Source organism: Dinoponera quadriceps, unplaced genomic scaffold (assembly GCF_001313825.1).
Source record: "Dinoponera quadriceps isolate SergipeBrazil2010 unplaced genomic scaffold, ASM131382v1 scaffold1252, whole genome shotgun sequence".
NCBI lineage: Eukaryota > Metazoa > Arthropoda > Insecta > Hymenoptera > Formicidae > Dinoponera > Dinoponera quadriceps.
This window is the reverse complement of record NW_014555363.1, coordinates 111,220-136,660: the sequence shown is the minus strand read 5'-3', so window position 1 is coordinate 136,660 and position 25,441 is coordinate 111,220. Positions and strand designations below refer to the sequence as shown.

The 25,441-nt window shown below is 39.2% G+C and overlaps 2 protein-coding genes across 2 annotated transcripts in view; one reads left to right on the top strand and one right to left on the bottom strand.

The window, feature by feature from the left end:
- The window catches only part of LOC106744036 (synaptotagmin-6), a 28,783-nt gene extending 27,430 nt beyond the window's left edge, over window positions 1-1,353 (bottom strand). Inside the window, exon 1 of the mRNA XM_014618435.1 lies at window positions 1,194-1,353. Coding sequence (XP_014473921.1) covers window positions 1,194-1,196 — 3 coding nt within the window. The 5' untranslated portion in view covers window positions 1,197-1,353. The remainder of the gene's footprint in view (window positions 1-1,193) is intronic.
- A 10,271-nt stretch (window positions 1,354-11,624) lies between these two features.
- LOC106744029 overlaps window positions 11,625-25,441 on the top strand; it is a 41,622-nt gene continuing 27,805 nt past the window's right edge. Inside the window, exon 1 of the mRNA XM_014618425.1 lies at window positions 11,625-11,990. The gene's annotated coding sequence lies outside the window, so the exon portion shown is untranslated. The remainder of the gene's footprint in view (window positions 11,991-25,441) is intronic.

Here is a 25,441-nt window from a genome sequence, read left to right as displayed (position 1 = left end):
AATAAACGGACGTTAGTTGATCCCTGCCGGGTTGATCGTGAACGCTAACAGATGTTTAATGTTAACATAAATATGCACGTAATATGCATAGTGCAACGTTACCCGTTACCATCGACGTCGACGGTGAAGGTAATTTAGGATTTTGGCCGAAATTCGCAATGCACTATGCTATTAGCGAGTTTATAGTCGCAGAAGCGTAGCAATCTAATCGCATCAGCGATACTAATCAAACACACGTTGTCCTATTAGAAACTCGCAAAATCCATTAATAACACGACCGCAAGTTTATTTCCCAGCTGCCCGCGAGTTGAAATTTTGCTTCTACATTAACCCTCCGCAAATTCCGTCGAACTTGACGGACCAATGGTTTTGAGAGTTTCGAGATAACGTCATACGAACTATCCGACCTATTTCGATGTTACAAGTAATTACTTTCTGCGTTTCCTCCATATTGAGTCATTTTAAAACAATTTACTTGAGAATTATTTAATATATATTCTTAATTATCTCAACATTTTCTTCGCATTTCACCTTTGCTCATAATTTCAGTAATTTATTAATTACGTGGCTCACTTACTTATAGATGGAGTACATAAAATAAGGAAATATTAAATATTTAATATGAATAAATAAAATGATAAACTTTCTTTTTCACGATTTAACATTTTCATGCGAGAAATTTCAATGGGTTTTGAAGATTCAAAATAGGTGATAAAAAAGGAATTGTAAAAACAGAGATAACAGCTATACACTCAATAACACTGTTTATCAATAGAGATTAAAACTGAGATTTAAATTGGGATTTGATATAATAACAGAGATAAATAGAAGTAGAAAAAAAGTTTGATAAATTCAAGATTGAATGTCTTGCGACCTAAAAAGCATCATTAGATGCAACAGACTTGCGAAATTAACTCTTAATTTTAAGACCGATATTTACCAATTAGATATTTATAATAGTTGCAAATTACTTTGGACCTTGATTGAGAGTATAATTAAGAGCATAATAGGGCATGATTAAGAGCATGATTGAAAGTATAATTGAAGGCATAGTAGACTAATTAATTACAAATTTGTATTCATAGGCCGTTATTGGGCTGTATTGTATCAATATTTCTTCACGTATAAAATAAATACCAAAAGAGGTTAACGAGTAGATTCACGGAGCTATAATTTGTCAAATAATGGTTTACCATGAATGGCGGCTTAAATTTCGGTCCAGGATCTCTTCTTATTCTCGGTCAGTTCTTCAAACGTCCGTTGAAATTGGAGCATCGTATGTAATAAATGATTTCACGCGCATCTAGGAAATACACGATATATCACTGTCCGCGTCCCGTCTGCGTCCTCCATTCTGCCCTCCGTTTCCGTTCCGTCGCAGCAGTACGGATATTTGCTCTTAGCACTGGTGGCACTACATTGATACTCGTGTAGATATGGCTAGAGAGCCTCGAGTGGGAGAGAGGCGTTGATAGGGCCAGGTGACTAGCTGTTCTGTGATTGGCTGGCATGATTCCCGCTTGAATACTGTGGCGCGTATTAATACTGTTCTTGTAGACAAATTTGTAAAGTTAGCGAACATTGCCGTTGATATTTGCGATAAGAAGTGACAAGTTACATGCTGATGTTATTTTTGAGGCACGAATATCGACGGCAATGATCGCTAAATAAATAATAATTGCCTCATAAATTTACTTGTAAGAACGGCAATAATACGCGCCACAGTATTTATACAAGCAGAAATCATACCAGCCAATCACAGAACATCTGGCTGGTCATTTGGGCGCTGTTGGTACTTCTCTCTTATTTGAGGTTTAGTAGGTAAGACTATTCGGATGTCAGAATGTTTCGTTGATCTTTTGAATATTGTATCGCGTTAATCAACACGCTTTTTTCGATCAAATCATCGTATTTACGCGAATGTCAATGTTAGCGTCAGTGCCACGAGTATCCAGAATGCCACGACGAAGCTGTCGGGAGCCAGGATGCTGGATCGGTAGTCAGGTTAGGTTAAGTTAGGACAAAAAAGCAGGATACCGAGACGCGGGAGGTGATACATCGAATATTTTCAGATATGTCAAATTATTTATTGTATGGAATGATGAAATACTCGAGTCGAAATTTAGGCCGGCATTCATAGTAAGTAATTATTGAATAAATTATCGTTTGGTGATTATTGCTTCGTGAATCTTATTATTTGTTCTGTACTTATATCTGTACTTATATTTATTTTATGTAACAAAAGATGTTGATTCCCAGACAGTTGATTAACGATCCATGATCCTAAATTATGAATACCGGTCTTAGAATCTAGAATAAATGTCGCAAGTGCTGTTTTCTTAAGTTTTTAATACTCCTTGGGCTAAGATATTCTATCTTGAATTGAACCTTTTCCACCTCCGTTTATCCTTGTTATTGCACCTAATCCAAATTTAAATCTCTATTGGTAAATATCATTATTGGATAAATAATTATTATCTTTGCCTCTATAATTCTTTCTTTTATATCTTTTCTTAAATCTTCGAATCTTATTAAAATTCTCGAGAACAATGAAAGAAAATGACAAAAAGATTGTGAATAAAAGTGTTAACATATATTAAATATTTAATGTTTTCTCCTCTGTCCCGCTATATTCTATCTGTAATTGAGTAGGTTATTAATTAATACATTGTTGATTGAAATTAAGATTAAAAAATAAATATAGGTAAAAAATATTAAGGTAATCAAATATTAAATAATCCTGAGGTAAGTCGTTAAGACTCAAGTAGCAATGATCACTCATAGCATTAAGAGAGATAGGAAAATAGCTTATATAATTTTATATGTTCAAGTTTCTTCATTAATCGTTTAAGTTGGAACCGAAACGAAATTTACAAGACTAATTTAGAATAAAAATTTCGACAATTTCAAGTTTCCCGTTCGTCTGGCTTCAAATTAATGCAACGAAAGGCCGCGTCTATACGACAAGTTATGAATATTTGATCAACTTATGTATCAGCTATTTGTAAAGTCAATACATACGAAACTTTTTGGAATTTTCAAATTTATACGGCGACCTTGCCGTCTAGAAACTGGTAAAGAGTATGAGAGACGCCCGGAAGATGGATGGAGGATTTTTCTTCGCACCGTGGCGCAGATATAATCAGTAATTGAATTGTAATTTAACACACGGGCGTTTAGCGATTCTACCTCGGGAAATGACGCATTTCCAGATCGATTACGCGCGCAAGTTCGTGGACGCTAGCGGAAAAAAAGACCCCCGAAACGGAAATCTAATTTCGCCACGTGGAGATCAAGAAAACGATTCTGTGTAATTTCATCAGTCCAGCGTAATTTCACGCTGAGTCCTCTAGACAATATTCATGGGAGCATATCTTCTATCGATTTACACGGATTTTCTCAGAGCCTCTACGAGGTGAAGCTTTGCGAGTACGTGGGCGCGAATGTCACATTGCGGGCTGCGATTCTTGAATAATAATGAGTAGCTACTGAGTAAACAACCACGTTGTAGCGGGGTGGGGTTGTGGGAAAGCAATTTACGACTTACTCGGATTATTCGATGACAAGGGTGAAAACGGAACAGTCACGTACTCCGTCCCGAGAAATTTCTATTCCGGCACAATGATTTGCAGTTTAAATTGTTCTTGCAAATTATACGGCTGCTGTACAAAAGCCGCTTTGCGTCGCGAAGAATAATCAATAATGAAAAAGAACAAGTAAATCCTTGCCATGTACAGTACGCGGATTAAAATGGAGGACAGAATCGATTTTTTAATCCCTTACGAGCCAGTGCCCTCGTCGAGAAGAATATTGCGTATTCTACCATTTAAATTTTTCTCGCTGGAACTTTCTCGTAATTCAGGAATTCATCAATTACCGATTGACCCTCGTGCGTATTTGAGTAATACTTAAAAAGAGAAAATCATTAAAAATATAATATTTATAATTGTATGAAAAAAAAAAATAGAAATTACTTAATATGATAATTTTATGTACGAGAGAGGCAGAAGTGATGATAAACACAGTGAGATGCCAATACAATGTAGAATCAAGATATCATTTATGTCGGGAACTTTTTGTCTCCCTCTTATTAGAGAATTTTCTAGAAACACGTACCATCTATATCAGTCCCTTCTACCTTATTATATCTGCCCGATGAAACGTTGATAGGAATTGAAGAAGGGCAGCGAAAGGAAGAGGGGTAAATTTCAGAGAGGAACTTTTAATGGATTGTCGGTATTAATTAACGACAGTGTCAGTTATCGGAACAAATTACCCCAGAATTGTGAAAACGAGTGATATTTCATATCTGTACGACAATAATACAATACACGGAAGTATTGCGCTGCCGTTAAATCCAGTAATCGATCCTCCGTTTGTGATGTCTAAAGAGAGAAAACAATGCACGCGAGGCACATAATCAGCACGATGATTGATTCGGGATAAATGCGAGAAATATCGATGAATAAATTAAATTCTACAATTATCCGTTGGGTTACAACATGTGATCGTTAAATTATTCAAATTTCATAGCATGCTCCCTCTTTCTCTTTCTATATATGCATTATAAATCTAGTACTTTATGTGCATACGTTACAGAAAAGTCCCTAATTACCTCCGATATTGCATCCTTCACGGTGTAACAAATTGCGACGGCATATCATTTATCTTTCTTATTGCGAAAGCGTCTCTCTGGCAATATTAAGATTCATGAATACGATAAAAATCGAACCGTTCATTGTGCATAATCCTAAAGAATTCGCGGACGGCAATTAATGCTATTAAAATAATTATCTGTCGGCAGATTTTATGCTCCGTCGTCTGAAATCGCGACGACCACTCAGCCGGATTAATACGATAATTGTACTTAATAACTCACCGGGAGACAAACACTCAAGCTCTTCATAATATTAAACGACCGTCGCGCGGAATCAATTATTTGCATCTGGCGCTCGGGAGAACTAAAGTCTGTTTATATCACATATCACATTCACACAGATGCTCTATTTGTCGCGATATGGAAATATTTATTACACAATGGAGAAACCGGTTAGGTAGTGATCATGAAAAACAGGCGAATAATATAATTTTGAGAAACATAAAGACTAAGTGGTTGTGGCTATGAAATAGATTGTAAATATTTACTTGAACGTAGCATTTTTTTTTTTAGTATAATAAGTTAGGAATACAAGTATGTGAATCTACTAATAAATAGGAATAAGTAAATAGTAGTAAGGAAAATACATAGAAACGAAAGATTGTATAATTAAAATGTAGATAAAAAAGTTTATCAAACGAAAGGTAATGTACCGAAAGAATATACAGAAAGATTTAGGTGAAAACATGCATATTTCCGAAAAAAGTACCGAAATTAAAAAACTAGAACAACATTCCGAAAAATCATAATCCCGAAAACCGAATATTAAGGCAATCTTCTAAAATATTGGAAGAAAATGAAGTTATTTCGCAAAGTTATAACTTCTTCAATATTTCGAAAAATTGTCCCAATATTCAGTTTTCGGGATTGTGACCTTTCGGAATAATTGCATGTTTTCGATATTTCGGAAAAATTGTATTTTAGGGGATTATCCCGGTATTCAGTTTTCGGGATTGTGATCTTTCGGAATAATTGCATGTTTTCGATATTTCGGAAAAATTGTATTTTAGGAGATTATCCCAGTATTCAGTTTTTGGAATTGTGACCTTTCAGGATGTTGTCCCACTTCTCAAATTTCGGGATTTTGATTTTTCAAAATTATACGTGTTTACTAAAACTTGTATAATATTAAAATAGGGGAAACTGGTGTACGCGTGTGACGAAGCCAGAATTTTCATCTTTCTACCGTCTAACAGAATTTTATCATATCACGTACACGATAATATACGTGCTTATTTTATACAATAGTATCACGTCTCCACAACGATGCGCGCATTCCGGATATTCTTCCGGATATTCTCGGACAGAAAACAAGGCCGGGAACAATAAACAGATCCGATTATGTACGATATATCGTTACAAGGACGTTATGACTATCTATTACCGTCTCCTGCGTAAATTCGCGAATGAAATTACTCTTTGTGCAATAATTTGAAGAACTCGTTTTTCTTACTTAAAACCTGACTTACAACTTATTACTATGCGCATAGTGGACGCTTAGCTTTCTGCTGTACGACTGTTCATTTTTTCTGCGAGATTAAATCCAACTTATTGTCGTATCATGACGACGAAGCGGAGAGGAAAATTGCTTCGCTTAAAGGCATTCTCGACTCTTTGGTCTCTTTATAACGCGCAATTTACTTTATGATATCATGAAACGTCAGGGATTATTTTTAATTTTCACTCTTCTTTTAGTGAGAGAGAGGTATAATTTTTTTTATACAGATGAAAGCTTTCAGCGTCTAAAATTGTATTGCGTCCGCCGAATTTGCTCGTTTAAATATTGTTGAGATTACAGAGAAAAACCATCTCTCGATACATATATATCTCTATATGTCGTAAATAAATTGAATATCTTTTTATTGATGAGAAGAATGTACAACCAGTGTAGCAGAGTTTCGTTTCGCGATATATCAATGTAGCAAATCCTGGCATTCTCTGTTTACGGCTGTCCTTTGAGATTCCGTAAATCAATATATTCAATTTTTATGTACGAAACAGAAGCTTGTGATTTTCTTTACCATGATAACGTAGGCTTTATCAGTTCAACGTTTTCCTTTCGTATAATGCGAAAATCGCGATTTTTCAAAAAAGATAAAATATCAATACCATCATTAGCTACATCAATCGTGATGCAAAACGTAATCGAAATGTAGCAAACATCTACAGAGACGAAATTTATTTTGTTGTTTTCCAAAAGTATAATTTCCTATTTCATTGATATCGTAATAGGACGGCCGAATCTTTTCTTATCCGGAAAACAAATTTTGTGATCTTCACAAAATATTAAACGTGACATAAATTGCAAATCGTTCGGCGGTGGTAAAATAAAAATAACCACAACAAATTTTTTATTTCGCCTTTTCATAAAAATATGATGAAGATATAAAAGAAGCGATTGACGGAATACACGTATTTCGACATCAACATTGTTTAATTTCATAACATGAGAGATAACATGGAATGAGTTAAATAAAATGAAATAAGAAAGAATAAAATATATCTAAATGCTTTCCTATAATCTCATATCGTGTGTACGTCCGTTTCACCTCTTCGCGTCTCTTGTCAACAATCGCTTACATCAAACATCCGATAAGCGGGTAACGTGCAACGTCCGCAAAATTTTTTTCTGTACAATCTGTTATCGTAATCTCCTCTCGAATTGGCTGATCTCCCGATAAATCGACACCGACCAACCCCGAATTTGTCCACGTCATCGCCTCATACAACCGTCGTATGGCTTTAATATAAGTCGAACATTATTAAATTAAAAAATTACAACATTTATATGTAAAATAATTATGTAATTGGTCGTATAAATTTAGTTTACAAAATAATAAGATAATCTCCCTCTGTAGTTAACATTGTACGGAAACAAACTTCTTCTAATTTACGAAAGATAGGATCATTTTAATGTGAAAGATATACAGAGTTGAAACGCAATTATAAAATAGAGAAACGTTCAATACAGAATCAATTTAAAGAGAATGATGAAAAGAAAAAGAAATCATAACATAATATTTCCTTACCTTTGCGACAGAACGTGAAATTCCACATCGGAAATCCGTGCGCGACCTGTTGAGAATTACAAGTAGTACATTCAGTCGTAGTCAGACAAGAGTTTTCAGTAGAAACAGCCAGTAGCGTTCGTTCGTCCAGTAGATATATCGACGATACGGTCCGCCCGGCTCGAACGTACGTAATCTGCGTGCCGATTTTTTATCCTTTGTAAGTTTTCGCGAAACGTCGATTAGTAAACAATTTAATATTCATCGTTTCTATTGCAAGTTTAATTTGAATCGAACGTGATTCGAAACGTTCACTCGACTGTCGAGTACGAAAAACAGAAGCGGGGAAATAACGAGAAAACGGATGCAAACGTCAAAAGATCGGTCCGATTCTCGACGTTTCTCGTGCATTTATTTTTAACTGGACAAAATAATAAATTCACACGGTTGTTGCTTGTGCCACGGCGCGTCAACGACTGAACCTCTCCAGTGGGTTTAGCCAGATACGCTCTTGGATAGGGAGAAGGGAGAGGGAAGGAGAGAAAGAGGGAGAGAGAGAGAGAGAAAGAGGGAGAGAAATCAGGGAGAAAAAAGGAGATGAGGGTGGAAAAAGGCAGGTACTAAAGGAGAGAGAAAATAAGAACTTGAGAGGAAGGTAGACGAAGAAGGATTCGATTCGAACAGAGTCTGGATCGAGGATGGATATAGAGAGTTGACACAAAAGGAGATCAGATAAAGTGAACGAAACGCAAAGTGTATATGTGTGTGTATGTGTGTGTGCTCGCCCACGCACGCATATGTGTGTGCCTCTATGTAATGTTGATCGCGCAAACGAGAGGAACAAAAGAGAAAATAGGAAACGCATAGCAAGGTAAAAAGACTGTAAGGTATAGGACAGAATAGAGAGAATGATGGTTCGTTCATATATCTCGCTGATATCCATTTTTTTTATCTTCGAGGGCTTATCAGTCGACTTTTATCAGTACCGGTTAATAAGCATACACGACGACTTGGTTTTTTATCGTGGAAAATGTGGAAAATGGATTGGATGTACGATGAAAAATATTGGAAGTACTGCGAACGATTTTCGCGAATAACGATTGTTTTATCAGAGAGAGAGAGAGAGAGATTGTGTCTGAAGTTTGAATATCTTTAACGTCATAGTATTAAAAGAGAATGTTATGATATATATATGACATCAATCGAGTTTCACTCTTTGTTTAACTTGCAGTTAAAAAGGTTGAGTTCAAAGGAATGCTTTAGAAGTGTTACAGATGAACCGATAGGGCAATATGAGAAACGCGCACTGTAATATAATTACAGAGTCTGGACGACTTTTGAAATTACGTTCTCATTGTATCTCGTTCTCTTTGTATCTCGTTTCTCGGGCACTTCTTTTCTTCACGCGAGGAAGGTAAAAAGGAACGAGACGAAATAAAGCAAAAAATAATACTGCACCAATGTTATCTTTCGCTTTTTATTGCAGTGTAAACGTTTTATATTGCATAGATATGTTATCGTGTATTAGATCGATAAAAAGACACGGTGGAAATTTTGAAGAGAAAATGCTCTACATTTTATATGTGGACACGTCTAGAGCATAAAAACTTGATAAAATGTCGAAACTTTGTTACGGAAAGTACCGTTTGGCACTTGGCTTGAATATGTAAGAACTCATCTGCATTTGCAAGCAATTGCTGTCGTTGGCTTCATCTCTCACTAAAGATACAGCTACGTAGGGGATAAAAGAAGCAAAGAGTCCCGTCTCGATGATGACTTTGACCTTGTCATATGTTGTACGTCTGAATAAGTTTTTTTTTTTTTATAATGGTTTCAGCTGTTCCTCATTGTTTATAAAAGGATTACTAACAAAAAAAGATGTCCGCACGAATGGATGTTAGGTGCAACGTATGTTAAGATTATAATCTTGCATAACATTAAATAACATTAATAGTTGCGCTCAAGTTGAAATTACAAGTTTACATTCGTTGGAAAGTGATATTGAGAGGTTGATAATACGAATACGCCAACTTGTTACCCGTCGAGCAAATCCCATCACGGAGATATCCGGTGTCCCTGTGAATGTTATTTATAAATTTATATTTACTGTAAATTTTATCATCGCTATCGTATCATATTTTTTTCGTTTCCTGCCAGGTTCACACGTTCCCTGTTTTTCCAGAAGTCGATATGTCATTTTCTATTTTACGGGTGGCGAGTAATATGGAGTACCTGTGTTTCTCGTTGATCAATAACTCATTTAATCACTGATATCTTCGTGTGCGTTTTGCATTATTTCGATGTTAAAAAGCAGAGAGATTTATGCTTCTATAAAAATACATGTTATAAATTTTTTTCGGCTTGTTGCTCCTGTCTCGTAAAATTGAGAAATGCAGAGAGATATTTTCCATATATATATTCACGGATTGACGCAGAAATCAATAGTACATTGAAATAATGCTTACGTAATTCGCTAAAAAGGAAATCGTAAAAGTAATTGCACCCAATCTTTGTAGTGAACGATTCACAGATATTAATTTTTGATAAACATGAAAAATGCAGTGATATAAATTGCTGAGTTTTCTCGTCAAATTCGTGCTTCGCCCTTATAATCGCTCTAATTCGGCCAATTAACCGCCAATTAAGCGATGAAATATCGGCGTAAAAATGGGTGCATCGTTCTGCGATGAATTACCGCACGGCAAGGTGATCTGTCCGAACATGAAAGGTGTGGAATGACACAGCGATTGAATTAAACGCGGTTAGGCGAGGACGGGGGTGCGTGCAGTTTGGAACGCTGGTCTCGAAGGAGTTACAGGTGGTTGCCCCGCAAAGAAAGACACGAGAAAAAGAACTCGTAGGAGCCGTGAGGAAAAGGAATGTGATGCGAGAAAACCCGCGGGAGGAGAGTAAGCATGGCACGATAACAGACCAATTTGTACTTGAATAATATATTAAATCGGTCTCAGGGCAGACATGTGAAAGAACAGACGTTTGTTGAGTATGCGATTAATCGCGCGAGTTCTGTATTGACAATCGGTGAAAGACGACACGCACGCAAATGAACGAATACGTGAATACGCGTGCTCTTCGGAGTAATGAAATAAAATTGGATAAATAACGCACCCGCAATTACCTCATTTTTGCCAAGATGTTATCTGAAAAGCATCTCTCGAAGACGGATAACGCGTTTGTATTTTATCACGAGTCGAGACGTGCGTACAAAACAACGGATGTTGTCGTACGCATCGTGAGCTAACTTCTGCTCTTTGGAACTAGACTAGAATTACCGGCGCGCCCGAGTTGGCAGGGATTTATCGCGGACCGTTGCGCGAATATAGCTGTGGGCTGTGTGTTACCTGCCGTAACACGACGCCGTACACCCCACGCAATCACACTTTATTAGCCGCGATATCGACAACGGTTTATAAATCACTCCTTAAGTGAGCCGCGTTTACGTCTGACATTTATCGTATGACACTCGCGCGTCTGACAGTAGTACGGGCGTAACGCGCGACGTGCTGAAGGATCTCTCTCTCTCTCTCTCTCTCTCTCCCGGGCGTTAGACATTACAAGAAGAAAACGCTGTATTGACAGAAGTGTCAGAAAGGACAGAAACGTCACGCGTGAAATATCATGCGGGTTCCCCGCTCGCGCGCACAGTTGGCATTATTTCCCTGCGAATCGCCGGGAAACGCACGAAAATCCCACGGATGGGGTTTTCAGGTGGTTGCGATTGAACGGGTCTGCAAGTTTCACGCTCTGCGCCAGCCCGATACAGCCGCCTGCGCGCGTGGCGCAGTATTCCTCCTCTACGAGGTGGCGGCGGAGGAGGGAATCCGCGAAGGGGTAGGTTTCTGCCCGCGCTCGTGGCGCCGCTCCTCAACTTTCATGGCAGAGGCAAGGGTGGCAGGCGAGCCCCGATACCAGGCCTCGGTTAGTCGTGCGAGGGTCGCGCAAGCCCATAAAACTCCCTCGGCACCGCGGTGCTCCTCCGCCCGCCGCTGCGATCTCGACTCTGGCCTCTCGATCAGCCGCGCTTCTCCCTCGTACGTTGCATCTGACCTGAGGGCGCGGAGGCATTCATCGGTTTTCACGTCCATCCGACCGGACGACCGTGTTGTGAGGTGGAGAGAGAGAGAGAGAAAGAGAGAGAGAGAGAGAGAGAGAGAAAGATCCGGGGCGAGAACGAGGCGGGAGATGACGATGCCGGTGGACGAAGACGCGCGATCGGATTCTCGGTACGCGAGATAGTGGAGGACAACCGATGGGTAGTGGCGGTAGTGGCCAGTGATTGCGGCGTGATTAGCAGCTTAATTGATCAGGTGCGGTATTCTGCTGATTCGCTGACTGCACCGCGTCCGCACACACCGCGACGTTCGCTTCACCCCTGTGTGCTGCTTTCTCTTCTCTGCCTCTTCTTCGCTGCCTTTCCTTCCCCTTCTTTTTGTCTCCCCCCTCTCTCTCTCTCTCTCTCTCTATGTTTCTCCTCCCCTCTGGCGACCTGTACCCCTCTACCACGCTACCTTGTACACTTGTTCCGCCGTGTCGGCTGATTAACGATAAAGGCGGCTAATTAAGATGCCTGGCACGTAGCGGTGAGCGCCACGACCTCGACGTAGCTGTTGTCACATCGGTACCTGCCCGCGAATATTCTCGGTCAGATCGGAACCGACTTGTGCCGTCGTATCATATCTCACTGTCAAAACGAGTACGTTTTGGTACGTTTGACGGAACGATCCAGTTATGTCGTGGATGAACTTATAAATAGATTATTCCGGGGAAGCTTCTCTCTTCCTCCGCCTCTCCATTTGTGTCTCTCTCTCTCTCTCTCTCTCTTTCTCTCCCCCCCCCTCTCACCGCCCCCTTTCACTCTCCATCTATCTTTTCGCATATAGTATTATTTTCATCTCAGATTCGCCGTTCAAAATCTCCATCGCCACGATCAATGAACTTAGAAACCGCGAGCCGAAAGACAAACACTCGTCTCATGGAATATCGGAGTTTATAGCTCGTCTAGTGCGGATCGGATCGATATTTATGGAAAAAAAAAGGGAGAAATGTGCATGGAAATCTTGGCGCTCTCGCGGTAACTGGAGCTCGCGGCATAAATGTGTGTGTGCGCGTCGCAAATGCATTTTCCTTTCATTTATTTCTCTTTGCAAAAGTGCACATTGCGCGAAATACCGCGTCGCATATTTCTGACGAATTATATATCGGCATAGCGACGCTTTAATTCGATAACGACGGTGCTCCGCCTCTTTCCTCTTCGATGCGCGAAACGCGAGTAAGAATTCCTCCGGCTTTTTATGCTCTCTCAATTACTCCGCGCGCGCGGTCTTTTTCATAATTTCCGGATAATTATACGCGTGCTCTCTCTCACGATGAATGATTGCCGTGCGATCCTGTACGCCCATGCCGGTGTTTCAAATTTCAACCAAGAATGCGCAGCACAATCCATTTGGGCCGGGTCATTGGGAAGCACGTTGTATTTATATATAGAGGGTTTAATATCAAAAAAAGAGAAAAAACACGTATCCAAGCTTGAGAGAAATATTACATTTATCTTAAGGATAAATAATGTCAGATGAATATGAAGATTCAAATATTCGTTCTTTCGAAAATGTATACGTTTTATTTATTTATTTATGGTAAAACATTTCTTTTTTGTAAAAGTATTATAATTGCGGAAATTGCTCAAAATAACTTCTTTTTGTAAAGTTCTCTTAAAGTTTGTGACTATCCATTTCAGTTATATTCCGTATGTCAAGCAGAAAACTGTTCGAATTAATTTTTATTATTCTACGATTTATGTAACACAAACGTGGAAAAGTTTCTTTCTGAAGTTTTCTTTTTTCCTTTTAAACCTCGTTACTGTTACTTGTTATTCATTGAAAAGAATAACTTGTTATCTTTATTCATTTGGAAAAATAATTCGTTAACGTTTCCGTCACGTTTTTCACCAATTTTTGAGGACCGTTTTTTGCGAATTATTATTTTATTTTTATTGTAATAACTGGAAATTGCCATTCTCCTCACATACGTAATAAAGTTCGCGAAAAATATTTTCTACGCATACAAAATAACAATAAAAATAACGGTTATATTTATCGCCATTATCATAAAAGTGTAATTGCCTTACGATTATTATTACTAGTGAAATAAATAACGCTATTATTGATAGCATTATTTAAAAAAGATAACTTGTAACGGTGTTATAAGTAGAACAAAGAAAACACGGAAGATAAATCACTCACTTGAACGGCTCACCGATCCTTCAGCTCGTCTTGACCGAATGAAAAATTTATTTCCCCTTAAAAGACATAAATAAAAAATAAGTGTATATCTAAAACATCCTTCATAGAATCAAATGAATGTGATTAACATATGAAATATGATCAAAACCGATATAAATGAATACAATGTAAATATTAAATATGATCAGTATAACGTTAATGTAAAAAGTCGAAATAGTAATTCGATTTAATAAATGAGTAAAATAACAAACTCTCGATTTGCGACTTGCTTTTGAGCTTGGATTACCAATCGCCATGATCTTTCGTTTGTTGCGGTTCAGAAGTTACGTTTCGTACGGATGTATGTTTCAAACACACGGCATCAAGTCTCGTCGCGATATCCAATTTCAATGCGGAGCAATTATGGTCGAGAGCGTGTTCACGATATATCCGTTAGATCTCAAACGCCATCGAATTTGCTGCAAAGCCGATTTTAGTATTTCGATATCGCTTTTTTTTATTTATTTTATGTGTCTGCCTCGTACACGCGTGTCGAGCGGATCGACGAATGTTCGAGCTGAAGGGTCGTTTGTGCTTTGCAGTCTATACCTCGTCATCATGAGTGCCCTAGCTCCGCTATCGAGGCGTGACCTAAATGATTTTAAAAGAGAGAGAGAGAGAGATAACCGACGTGTAGAATTTTCTGATAGCACGTGTTTAATATGATGCATCAATCTTTGGGTTTCTCGGAAATATTCATTCAAAAAAAAAATGACGAAAGAGAGAGAGAGAGAGAGAGAGGGAGAGAGAGAGAGAGAGAGAGAGAATTAAATTCTGCAAAATGGAAAATATACACTCTTTAAAAGAAATTAGTTTAAAAATATGTAGATATGTGTCTTTTTCTATGTCTGCCTATTTCCTATCTATTAAAGTTTTTTTTTTTTCAATTTTTTTGCGGTAATTATGCATATTAAAAAACAGATGATCTTGACCTACGCATTTGTTACCAAGGTTATTACTCTGAGTAACCTTCGGAAGGCGCACATTGTACATTAAAAAGTTTATTAACAAAAAAAGTTCAATGAAAGAAAAAACGATCAAAAGCATTTTTTTAACAACATGTAACACATTGAAGAAATATTGGATTCCATAAGCTGTGCATTACCGAGTATGAAATATACATTATTTCTATGTTCAGTATATCATCTTCAACATTATCTGTATTTTTATTTGTAAATGTTCGTCCCTCTCTATATTTGTCTATGTATTTGCCTCTATATGCATGCAAAGCGAGATCCGTCCGATGCAGACATTTTTTCATGCCAATACGTAAAGAAGCTTCCAAGATATAATTTAATAAACGTTCAAATCTCCAATTGCAAGCGAGTTTTCTTTTCTGCGAAAAGCACATTATCTCTAATGGAGACGGGCTTTTGCTCGTCTTATTTGTAATTTATCGCTGATAACCGTGTAACGCAGTTCAATGAGGTTTAACGAGCTGCGAGCCCTGCTTTGACACATTGACGTTCGCGGGATTCTCGTAAAAACGACGATTTTTTAATATCGGCCGATGTGCTCAACGAGCACGAACTTACGCCGCACCGGAGTCGCTCCCACGTCGCGCTAATTAATGAAAGTAATCATTTAATGCGCCGTTCAGAAAACGAGAGGGTCGGATTAAAGGTGGGAGGGAGGGGCGTCATGCGACGAGAAGGGCATGTAAAGGAAATCCAGCTAATCGGGTAATATCTGAGCATAAAATGTAGCGTAAAAAGGTAGAAAAAGCGTGAAACACCAATGAAGCCTGATTCTCAGATAAAACGGCGCTTTTGCCGTCCACATGATACGGCGAAGTTTGACAAACGGTGTTTCGTGTCCCTCTTTTCCAACTAACAGGCGAAAAATCCGTCCGTCTCCAATTTTTATAAAACTTGATATATTTTTGGAGCAGCTGAAATTAAGAGATGTATTTTTTCACCCACAAAGAGATGTATTTTTTTATCCACAAGTTTAGAGGGTGAAACTGTCCAACGAAGTCTCGTCGCTTTTGTATTGTACCACCTCGGAACTATTGAAGATACAAAGAGACTTTCTAAACGAGCGTACTTTTTTTTACAGCTTTTTATTAAAATATAACTATCGTCTATACGCCACGGAAAAAGGGACGTTTTGAACGATCTATCAAATCGAAAACAACTACAACCGACATATTTTTTTAACCTGTTCTTTATCGAGAGATTAATTTTTCGTAAGTCGAATGCCAAGATTACGAAGGTAAAGTTGATCCGGAACGCTTTCATTAAAAAGGTCGCGATAACAAACGGCATTCCAACGTAACTGCTTACACGAAGTAATACGAATCGCCATGTAAAATCAATGCATTTCTTCGCAATCAAGCGGCTTTATATAGCTTGAATATCATCGAACAAACAGAGCGCAGTAAACTCTGCGAATTTTCGCGAGATTGCCACGCACACACCTGAGTCAGAGAATTACGGAGCACAAGTCGCCTTTTCTTTTCACCCGAAGTCCCGTTTAAAGAAAAACGCGTGTAGGTCATTCGACTGCAGCTACTGCCGCTGCTGCCGCTGAAAGGAATCCAATTTGACGGGAGGGATGCGATGCCGGCCGATGTGAAAGTCATTAGAGCCACTGGAGGATGTAAACGCCTCGAAAAACGTATTACGTTACGCGGCATCAAGGACTATCGGGTTGATGCAAAAATTCGTCTGTTTCTTTTTCCAGTCGAAATTTACATGTAACATTGATTTATTTCCAAATAAACCAATCAATTAAGTATGCGCCGGTTTGTTCGATGACCCGCCATCTGTCCGATAGCTGCGTAATCCGCGAAGAACCGATTAAAAAACGGGACGAACTTTTTCCTTAACCCAATGTAACTTGTTGTATAAGATATATATCATTCGTATATAATTTTCATGCTATTATTTAATATCCTACTCGAGACGAATAAACAATGAGATCTCGAGCTACCCTCTTGCGATGGGGACTTTTCACTTCGACGCACTTTGAACTTTCGCGAAAAAAAGAGGATAAAATCACGATCGGCGCGGAACTTAAGTTCAGATAAATCGATACAAAATGCGAGCATTGGTAGCACAGGTAGCAGGGGGCGTAAAATACGCGTGAGACTCCTTGTATCTCGCCCGCCGCGTGTATAATCCGTCTGCACGCTTGCGAATCGCGCTCGCGTGCCCATCCCGATACGAAAATAGCGTCGTCGGAAACGGTGATATCAACGTTGCAACGTACCCTCGTTGACGCGACGCGAAATCGAGTATCGAGAACGCTTTAAAGCCGGACAGTCGATCTAAATCACCGCCATCGTACCTGAAACACGTATGACAGACGCGAATTAAACTCACCGTCTATAAGCGATATCGAGCCGTCCGACTTCGCGTTAAACTTGACCGTGTTGTGTGCGCGCGTATATATATATATATATATATATGTCAGCGGCGAAATTATACGGCGATATATGTGGAGCAGGTCGTCTTCCGCGATAAAAAGGAAATTACAGAAAATGCGACATTTTTCAAGAGAAGCAGGTGTTCACGTGGATGCGCGCGAGATGTATATAACGCGGTTTGCGCTCGCTATGGACGGAATAGTTTCCGCTAAAGCTCCATATTGTGTTTCTTCGCGTGTACGTGTAACTGCTTTTTGTCTCTTTTACTGCTTAGGGTTATCTTGTGTCTGTCTATCATCGATCGACTTGTCCGAGTGTTGTCGTGTTGATGCATCGATAATAATTTCCAGGTACTCACGGAAATTGCAATCGATGCTGAGTAAAATTGCAATACGGTAATGATTCCAGTTCCTCTTCTGTTTTTCATTCCTGCGATTCTATCTCTTTGAGCATGTTACTTACAACGGTGAAAGGAAACTTTCTTTTTAGGTATTACATTTTAACAATGTTGCAGCTAGTAACTATAATATTTAATAACATTATATGTGCTATTGGTCCTAAAGTTGATTCTGATTTTGTATTATTTTGATTAGGTATAACAGTAGGTTCCTCCGGACCTATATTTATGCAATTTCTTTTGATTTGGTTTCTTTCTCAATAACTCATCACCTTCCCAGCTAATGACCTGGAGTTTTGAATCACCTTGTACATTAAAGAGGGTTATAATCGCTAATGTATGGTTAATTAAACCCAACGATCGGATCCGACCGACGCAACCTAATGCTTTCAACCCAGTTTTAATCTTTCGTGAGTAAATCGAAGAAAAGTAGGCGTACTATATGCTCCCCCTTTAATGAGAACCAAAATCATGCGTGTTTTTATTTTTAGTTAAATTCGCGTGCATCTAATAATCATTGTAGCTAATCATAAAAAAGTAGGCAAAATCTGAGACCCGATAAAACGCGATCGAAGAGCGCCGTGGTTTATGGGAAAAGGAAAAAGGGAGTCTCTCATATGACTCTGATATGACTCTGTTTCACTCCACTTCACAAAAGATTCGGCCAATTCGAAGCTGGATCGTGCGAAACAAAGTTCGCTTTTCTCTCTCTCTCTCTCTCTCTTTCTCTCTCTACCTCGATGGCTAATCCGACATTTCGGATCGGAGGACGATCTGATGAGTCAACTCATCTTATGTGTAACTTGAACCGGCGTGTCTCGCAGGACATATCGGAGCTCAGGCAGGATCCCGAGTTTCTGGATTTCGCGTACGTCAATTTTCAGCTATGCGAGAAACGATGGCTGTCGCATTATACCGACTCGCAATGCAGTCACAGCGATTGCAGCGGCAAGAACGGTTACGACATTATCTCACCGCTGCAGCCAATCCAGAAATCCTCTCGACAGTATGTTCGTCCCTATGCGGATTCACTCAACGCGTGTGGTTTCGCGTGTAAATTACATGTGGTTTCAGTTGTCATTCACTCGTTATCGACCATTACATTCTGTCACGCGAGATTGTCTTTAAACTGTCGGTGCTCCTGCGCACGATAAACAGAGTGCGTGCGCTTCGATTCCTCTCTTTATTTAAATTGACGTGTGAGAAAATGGCGTAATAACATTTATTATTGTTAAGAAATTATTTCTAACACCTTGCCGTTGTCGGGTAACGAAAAGATCGGCAAATTTCGCCGGACGAGAACCGAAATCCGAAAAAGAATTGAGAAACAGACGCAGGCTATGAAATTAATCGTCCACAGTGACGAATAATTTACGTACGTTATAAAACCCATTGTAACGTGAGGTTGTATCCAAGCTGTTGTAATTTTTACATGCCTTTTTTGTTGGTAGAAAGCCAAATATTCTCGCACATTTCGATGGCCCGAGTATCTGCGAGTCGTTATATCGGATTTTTCTAGTGTCCGGTCCAGTAAGCGCGGCGCGGGCTATTTTTTCTTTCTATCGAAAATAGAAAAAACTATAAATTTCTATTTCCAACGCCGACGGTGCGACGGCACTCCCCAGATTCGAATTAACCGCGAATGGGAGTTCTTTGTGCATATTGCATGCAAGAATACAAAATGAACGGGCAGGCGGTCCGACCTGCCGCATAAAAATTCTTCGCGTTCGGTTCGTCACGCTCGAAACTACCCGCGCACAATGCAGAGCACCGGGGCCGTCCGAGATACGGTGGATGCGGAGATAACGTTATCATGGATGCTACTGTTTCTAGATTTTTTCTAATAGCGGGGAACAATGCGACATTACGTACGAACGGGGGATGTAAGCCAATATTCAGCGAAATGAAATGTTGCGCGGCAACAAAGGAGCGAACAGGTAGCCGGTGAGAACGATCGGAGAAAGCCGCTCGGGTGAAGAATGGCGGGATTGACCGAATGTGACACGTGCGCGATCGTACACGTGGGCACCGGGTATAAAAGTACACGTCGCAGCCGCGAGCAATGATTTTTTTCTCCGTCGCTACCGCTCGCTATGGAAATTTCGTTCGTTACCTATACGCGATGGCCGTGTATAAATAGCGAGCGAGTGAAGCTTTCACGTATTACGCTATTACGCTACAATCGATAATGCGGACGTTACCAGCAGGTGCGTTTTATTTGCCCGACTGCTACCGGGCCGCTGTTGAAAGGCCTAAAACGTTCGCGAGGGTTTTAATCCCCGAAAATTAGTTCGTCTGATCATTTTCCCCTCCCTTTCTCCTCCCTTGTTTTTTTTTCTTAGTGATTTAAATTTCGAAAATTCGGCGAACACATGGATACTAACGTGGAACACGTGGATACTAACGTTACTCCCGCACACTGAAAGAAATTATATAATTATATTATTTTCAACTTAATTTTTTTTATTAAATTTTAAATTATTAAATTTATATAGGCTAAGAATTAATATTTATTATAACAATAGAATATTTGTGCGCGGGTACTATTATTCTGAATAAGGTAGTTTCCTAATAACAATTTTTTTAATATAATTTTTTAACTGGGTTCTTTTCGTTGTATTATTTTGTAATAACAAAACAACAGCGAAACGCGTGCATTTGGTTTCTTTATCTTTTTAAAAAAAAAAAAGTATTATCACATTATGATAACACTTAGAAAATAGCCCCACTGACTATGATTTTTTCATTACGGCAATTAAAGTTACAAGTACCAAATATTTTTCTCTCAATGCGCGGTACGCGTTTTGCGACAGACGCTTTCTAATTATACAAACGTATTCATAAACGTGAACTTTAATATTTATTAATATTTTGCGACTTTTTCCTGTTTACATCAAGGAGTTTCATTGCAGTCGGGGAAAAAATCAGTATTCACTTACGACGGTCACTCTGCAAAGGTGGGGAAGGTTTATTTTCGATATCGATTAATATATATTTAGGGTCTCGATATTTGGGTAGATGCCGTTCGATATTCAGTGAATGAGTCGTTTGATCTACCGATCGTTATAATATCGTATATGAATAGTAATTACGTTATTTCCTCGGCATTGTTCATATCTTAAAGCCGATGCCTTATCTGCGTCATGAATAGCTCCGATCGCAGATGTATTATCGGCAGGTAGCATTGCGTGATTATCGCTATAGATATAGCTAATTTGGAAGACCTCACTATGCTCCGACAGATCTAGCACCTCGTAATTACGGTCGAGCGTTGTCCAATTTCGACTGACATTTGACATTTTATATGCATGAAGTGCGATACCTACGTCAATCCCGGCATATTTACTTTTGTTATGCGTGTATATACATGTATACATACAGACATATATGTATAAGAAACGTTGTTGAAATAAAGCGGAAATACTCTGCCGTACGACGAGAAAATATGAAAATCACGGGATCACATCGAAAGAAAGAAGAAAATATCGCAGAATACGTTAGATAACGGATTTGAAATTAGTACCGTCAATTTCGATTACCCGAATACTCGAATCTTTCAGTAACTGAATATACGGCTAATTTCAGACGTCATTATTATCTGTTATAGTTAGAAAAAATTTGTAACGCCTGAAATTAGCCGTGTATTTATTTATTGAACGACTCGGGTTCCCGGGTAATCGAAATTGACAGCACCAGCTTAAATTTTTGCTGCTCTGTCTGATAAAAAATTTCTGCTTCGAAATTTAAACTTAGCGTTTAAGTTATAAATATAGTAATCAGTGAGAGAAAATAAGGCTCCCAGGATCAATAATTTAACTGGAAATCTAAAGTCAATAATACAACAATTAAAGTTGTATTTTCTCTTCAATACCTCTCTTGTGTAAAGCATGACGTGAAGTTAATCCAAAAATCAGGTTTGCTCGTATGGATTATATCCGTGTTATTTTCCAGTCGAATTTGCTGATGGCGTTGCTTCGAAGGATATGGTGATATAAGCGTGGTGTTTGGCGGAAAACGTGTTGCGCTATACATATTTGGTTGTCGGGCATCTTCCGTAAGAACCAGACCTGTTCGAACAGGCTTGAAAGAGAAACTACAAAGTCCCCCGGTCACATCGTATCAGCCTGTCTCACAACTATGCGCTAGGCAAGCGCATGAGACTTCGTCTTCGGCACAAAGGGGAGTACTTTGACGTATTTTGAACGTCTTGGCGCAGCTTCGTAATGAATGGGATTTCAGCGAGCTTCGCGCGCGACAGACGACTTATAATAATATCGATTCACTTTATATTGCACTTACTTTTACGCCTAGTCGGACAAACGACTAGGGTCGAGAGATCGATGCGCAAAGTACTTATAGCATCGGAATTCCTACGTAATTTGAGATTACCGTCTGCGCGAGGGTCTAAGATCGCAATATGGACAAAAATATACGAAGCGTTCCGAATCATGACCTTAGCTTTCATAATGGATGTATCGGCGAATTTAGAGTTGATCTTTTCTTAGCGCGATCCGACGTCGAGGAAGGATTGTCATTCGCGGCAATTTTTCGAAAATTCTACTTCATGCTGAATCTGATCTTTATTTTCTAATCAGTCGGAGGGCCTCACTTTTCGTCATCAATCTGTCCCTCCCTCAAGCTCAGTCTGCAATATCCAATCGCTTCTAACTCAAACACCATTAATTCCTCAACACACTTTCGCGAAAGAAAATCGATTCCAGATTTGTCCAAGAGAATCCGTCGTTAAAGTTACCACAATAGAATTGTCAGACTCTATTTTAGGATGCTCTGTGAATGAATTCCCCAAGTTGATGAGTTTCGTTTTCATATCGGGAATTATTTAATTTTCCATGAGAGGGACGAAGAGAGAAAGAGAGAAAGAAAGAAAGGGAGATTTTCCCGATGTGATTCCAGATTAGGAATCTTCGATATACATGGTGATCGGGAGCCGTTTTGTACCTCTTCTATTTCACCGGCAATTTTTCGAAATGCTCGAACGCCTCGCGATTTCGGCATCGATCGTCACCTCGGTTTCCACTCTTTCGCGTTAATCCTTACAACGAATCATTGTCGTTTGCACCTTTGTGCTCGGCACCGTGTCGCGATGGTGCGCAGCACCGCCGCATTTGGCGCATAGTTTTCGCCGTGGAACGCATCAAATGCGAGACGCGTGGCAAGCGCAGCGCAGCGCTCCGGATTTTGGCCTCTCGTCGTAATACTCCGCGCACGTAATGTCATAAAATTACCGGGCAAATTGCATTTGCGCCGCACTACCGAAAAGTTCCCCGATAAAACCATCACGTTCGAGGAAAGCCCACCCTCGTATTCGATTTTCGGATAAACCGTTTCCTGACGCAGCGGATACCCTCCTCCACGAGTCTCCCAGTCAACCAACCTTCCCTATTGTTTTACCTTCGTGATAACAACGGACTCTTTGCGGATACATCTTGGAATATTCTTGGAATATTCTCTTTGTTTGCACGAGCCGCCCGATAGCGCGCTCGCGCGACGTGAATCACAACGGGGAATTGATTTCGATATTTTCAAGCGACGTCGATAAAACCTGCAGACGCGAATTAAAGGTGTTCAGGTGAAAGGGGATTTTGAAAATATTCGGAAGAGCGAAACTTAATTTGAAAAAAAAAAGAACTCTTTAAAAAAAGGGATGCGTATAAAAATTGTAACTGTTCGATAGCTGATAAATTTGCGCGTATAAATTCGTATTATCATACAGTTTACGCTTTAAGTGTTTATACAAAAATAAAACGCTTAATTTTATTTTAACGTAATGGAACCGCGTAATGAGTGTCTGAAATTTTACCGGTTATAATTGCCGCTGCTAATTGAGCGTATCGTGCAGCCAACCCTTCCGATTTTAGCGAGGTGCAATTTTAACATGATTCAATGTACGTTAAAATGCACTCTATCCCGTAAATGTATTATGAATTATTTAATTTTCCATGCGAGAGAGGAAGAGAAAAAGAGAGAAAGAGTAGAACGTTGCTTGTGGACACGCATGCTGTCGAGAAGAATCGAATAAATAAAACCGAAATTAAATATAGATATTGTGTTGTGTGTCAAAATGTCAAGAAAGCGTAACATTTTTTTTGCTTCGCATTCACGTCATATTGAAAAGTAGACGTGCTAAAAACGACGAGATTTTATCGCGCCGCTGTGATTACAACGCGAAATTACGGGGCGCAACCCACCATCGGCGGGAGTCGAATAAATAAAACTGGAATTAAATATAGATCGCGCGCGCGTTGCATCGAAGTATCAAAGCGCACGTGGAATTTTTTTCCTCTTGTTTTACATTCGCATTACATCGAGAAGTAGACACGAACACGCTGAAAATACGCGATTTTATCACGTCGATCTGATTACGACGAGAAATTATACAGCATCCGGGGCACTGTTGATCTATAATTTATGTTTTATCTTGCGCGCCGCTTTTTGGCGCAACAACGAGGACTGGTAAGAGAAAAACATAATTGAATTACTCATTTATAATTCATATTAAATTATTTTGCGTACGTATCGCTGTTCGCTACGCGACAGGACGAGACATTATTATTGATATTATTATTTTCGACATTTTAACAGATAAGACGAGTAAAAAAACATTCGACTCTGTTTGCACACGTCACCGGGATACGTTAACAAAACCAAGCGTGAAAATCGAAAAGCGAAATAAAAGAATAAACTGAGAGCGCCGGGTATTTATTGATACGTTGAAATTAAATGAAGTGAAAATGTTGAATTATTCACAAGCGTCCAACAAGATTGGAAAGCTACTAGAAATTTGCGTAACAATAATGAACTTATGTGTGAATTTTTAATGCCTGCTACGTATTAATTATTAACGTTCTTTTCAGTCCACTGACCGATAGGTTTTGATAACGCATTGTATCATGCTGTTTGAAACAAATCCAACGGAGCGTTACTTGAAATCGTTATGAAAATTTCGATCAAATATTTACAATTATTCGAGACGGCAGGGCATTTTCGTCGCGCATAGTGAAATTTTCAAGTCCTTTCTTTCTCGCTGACTGTGTGCACAATGTGTAGAATTATAGGGAGCCACCGTTGCCTCGCTCCTTTCGAATTGAGCTTGCTTTTGTCCTCAGCAGGAAACTTGAAATTGAATCTGTTGAAGGACAAGTAACTTATCTCGCAGGAGCACGCAATGCGAGCTTTTATTGTATTATCTTTACACCTCCAATCGATATTGTGCTCGGGACACAAACCTAACTTCAGACAATGACGTGCGCCGTGCCGACTAATAACAATTAACAAACGATTGTGTAAAACGAAACTATCGGTATCGATCCGTTCCTCGCACGATACAGCATCCTTCTGTTGCTTCGTAGTAACAAGATGGCGGAGTTTCAATGATTTGCAACTGGAATTAGTTGACGTCGCAGATTTTCGACGTCGTGAGAGACAATCACGAGAGAATAATGCATTCGCAGCGCAGAGAAAATGAGAATCGTGACATAAAATATCGAGAATATCCATCCTCCCTCGTTGAATTGTATCCCTTTTCAAGGAACTCGAATCTAGCGCAAATATATTTCGAAAGACAATGTGAAACACAACGTATTATTTTTTGGACAAAATTATTCATCAAATAATCGTTTCTTGGAATTAATCGTCATATGATACACGAGATAAAAATTTTTCATGGCTAATAAAACTACAATATTGCATAAG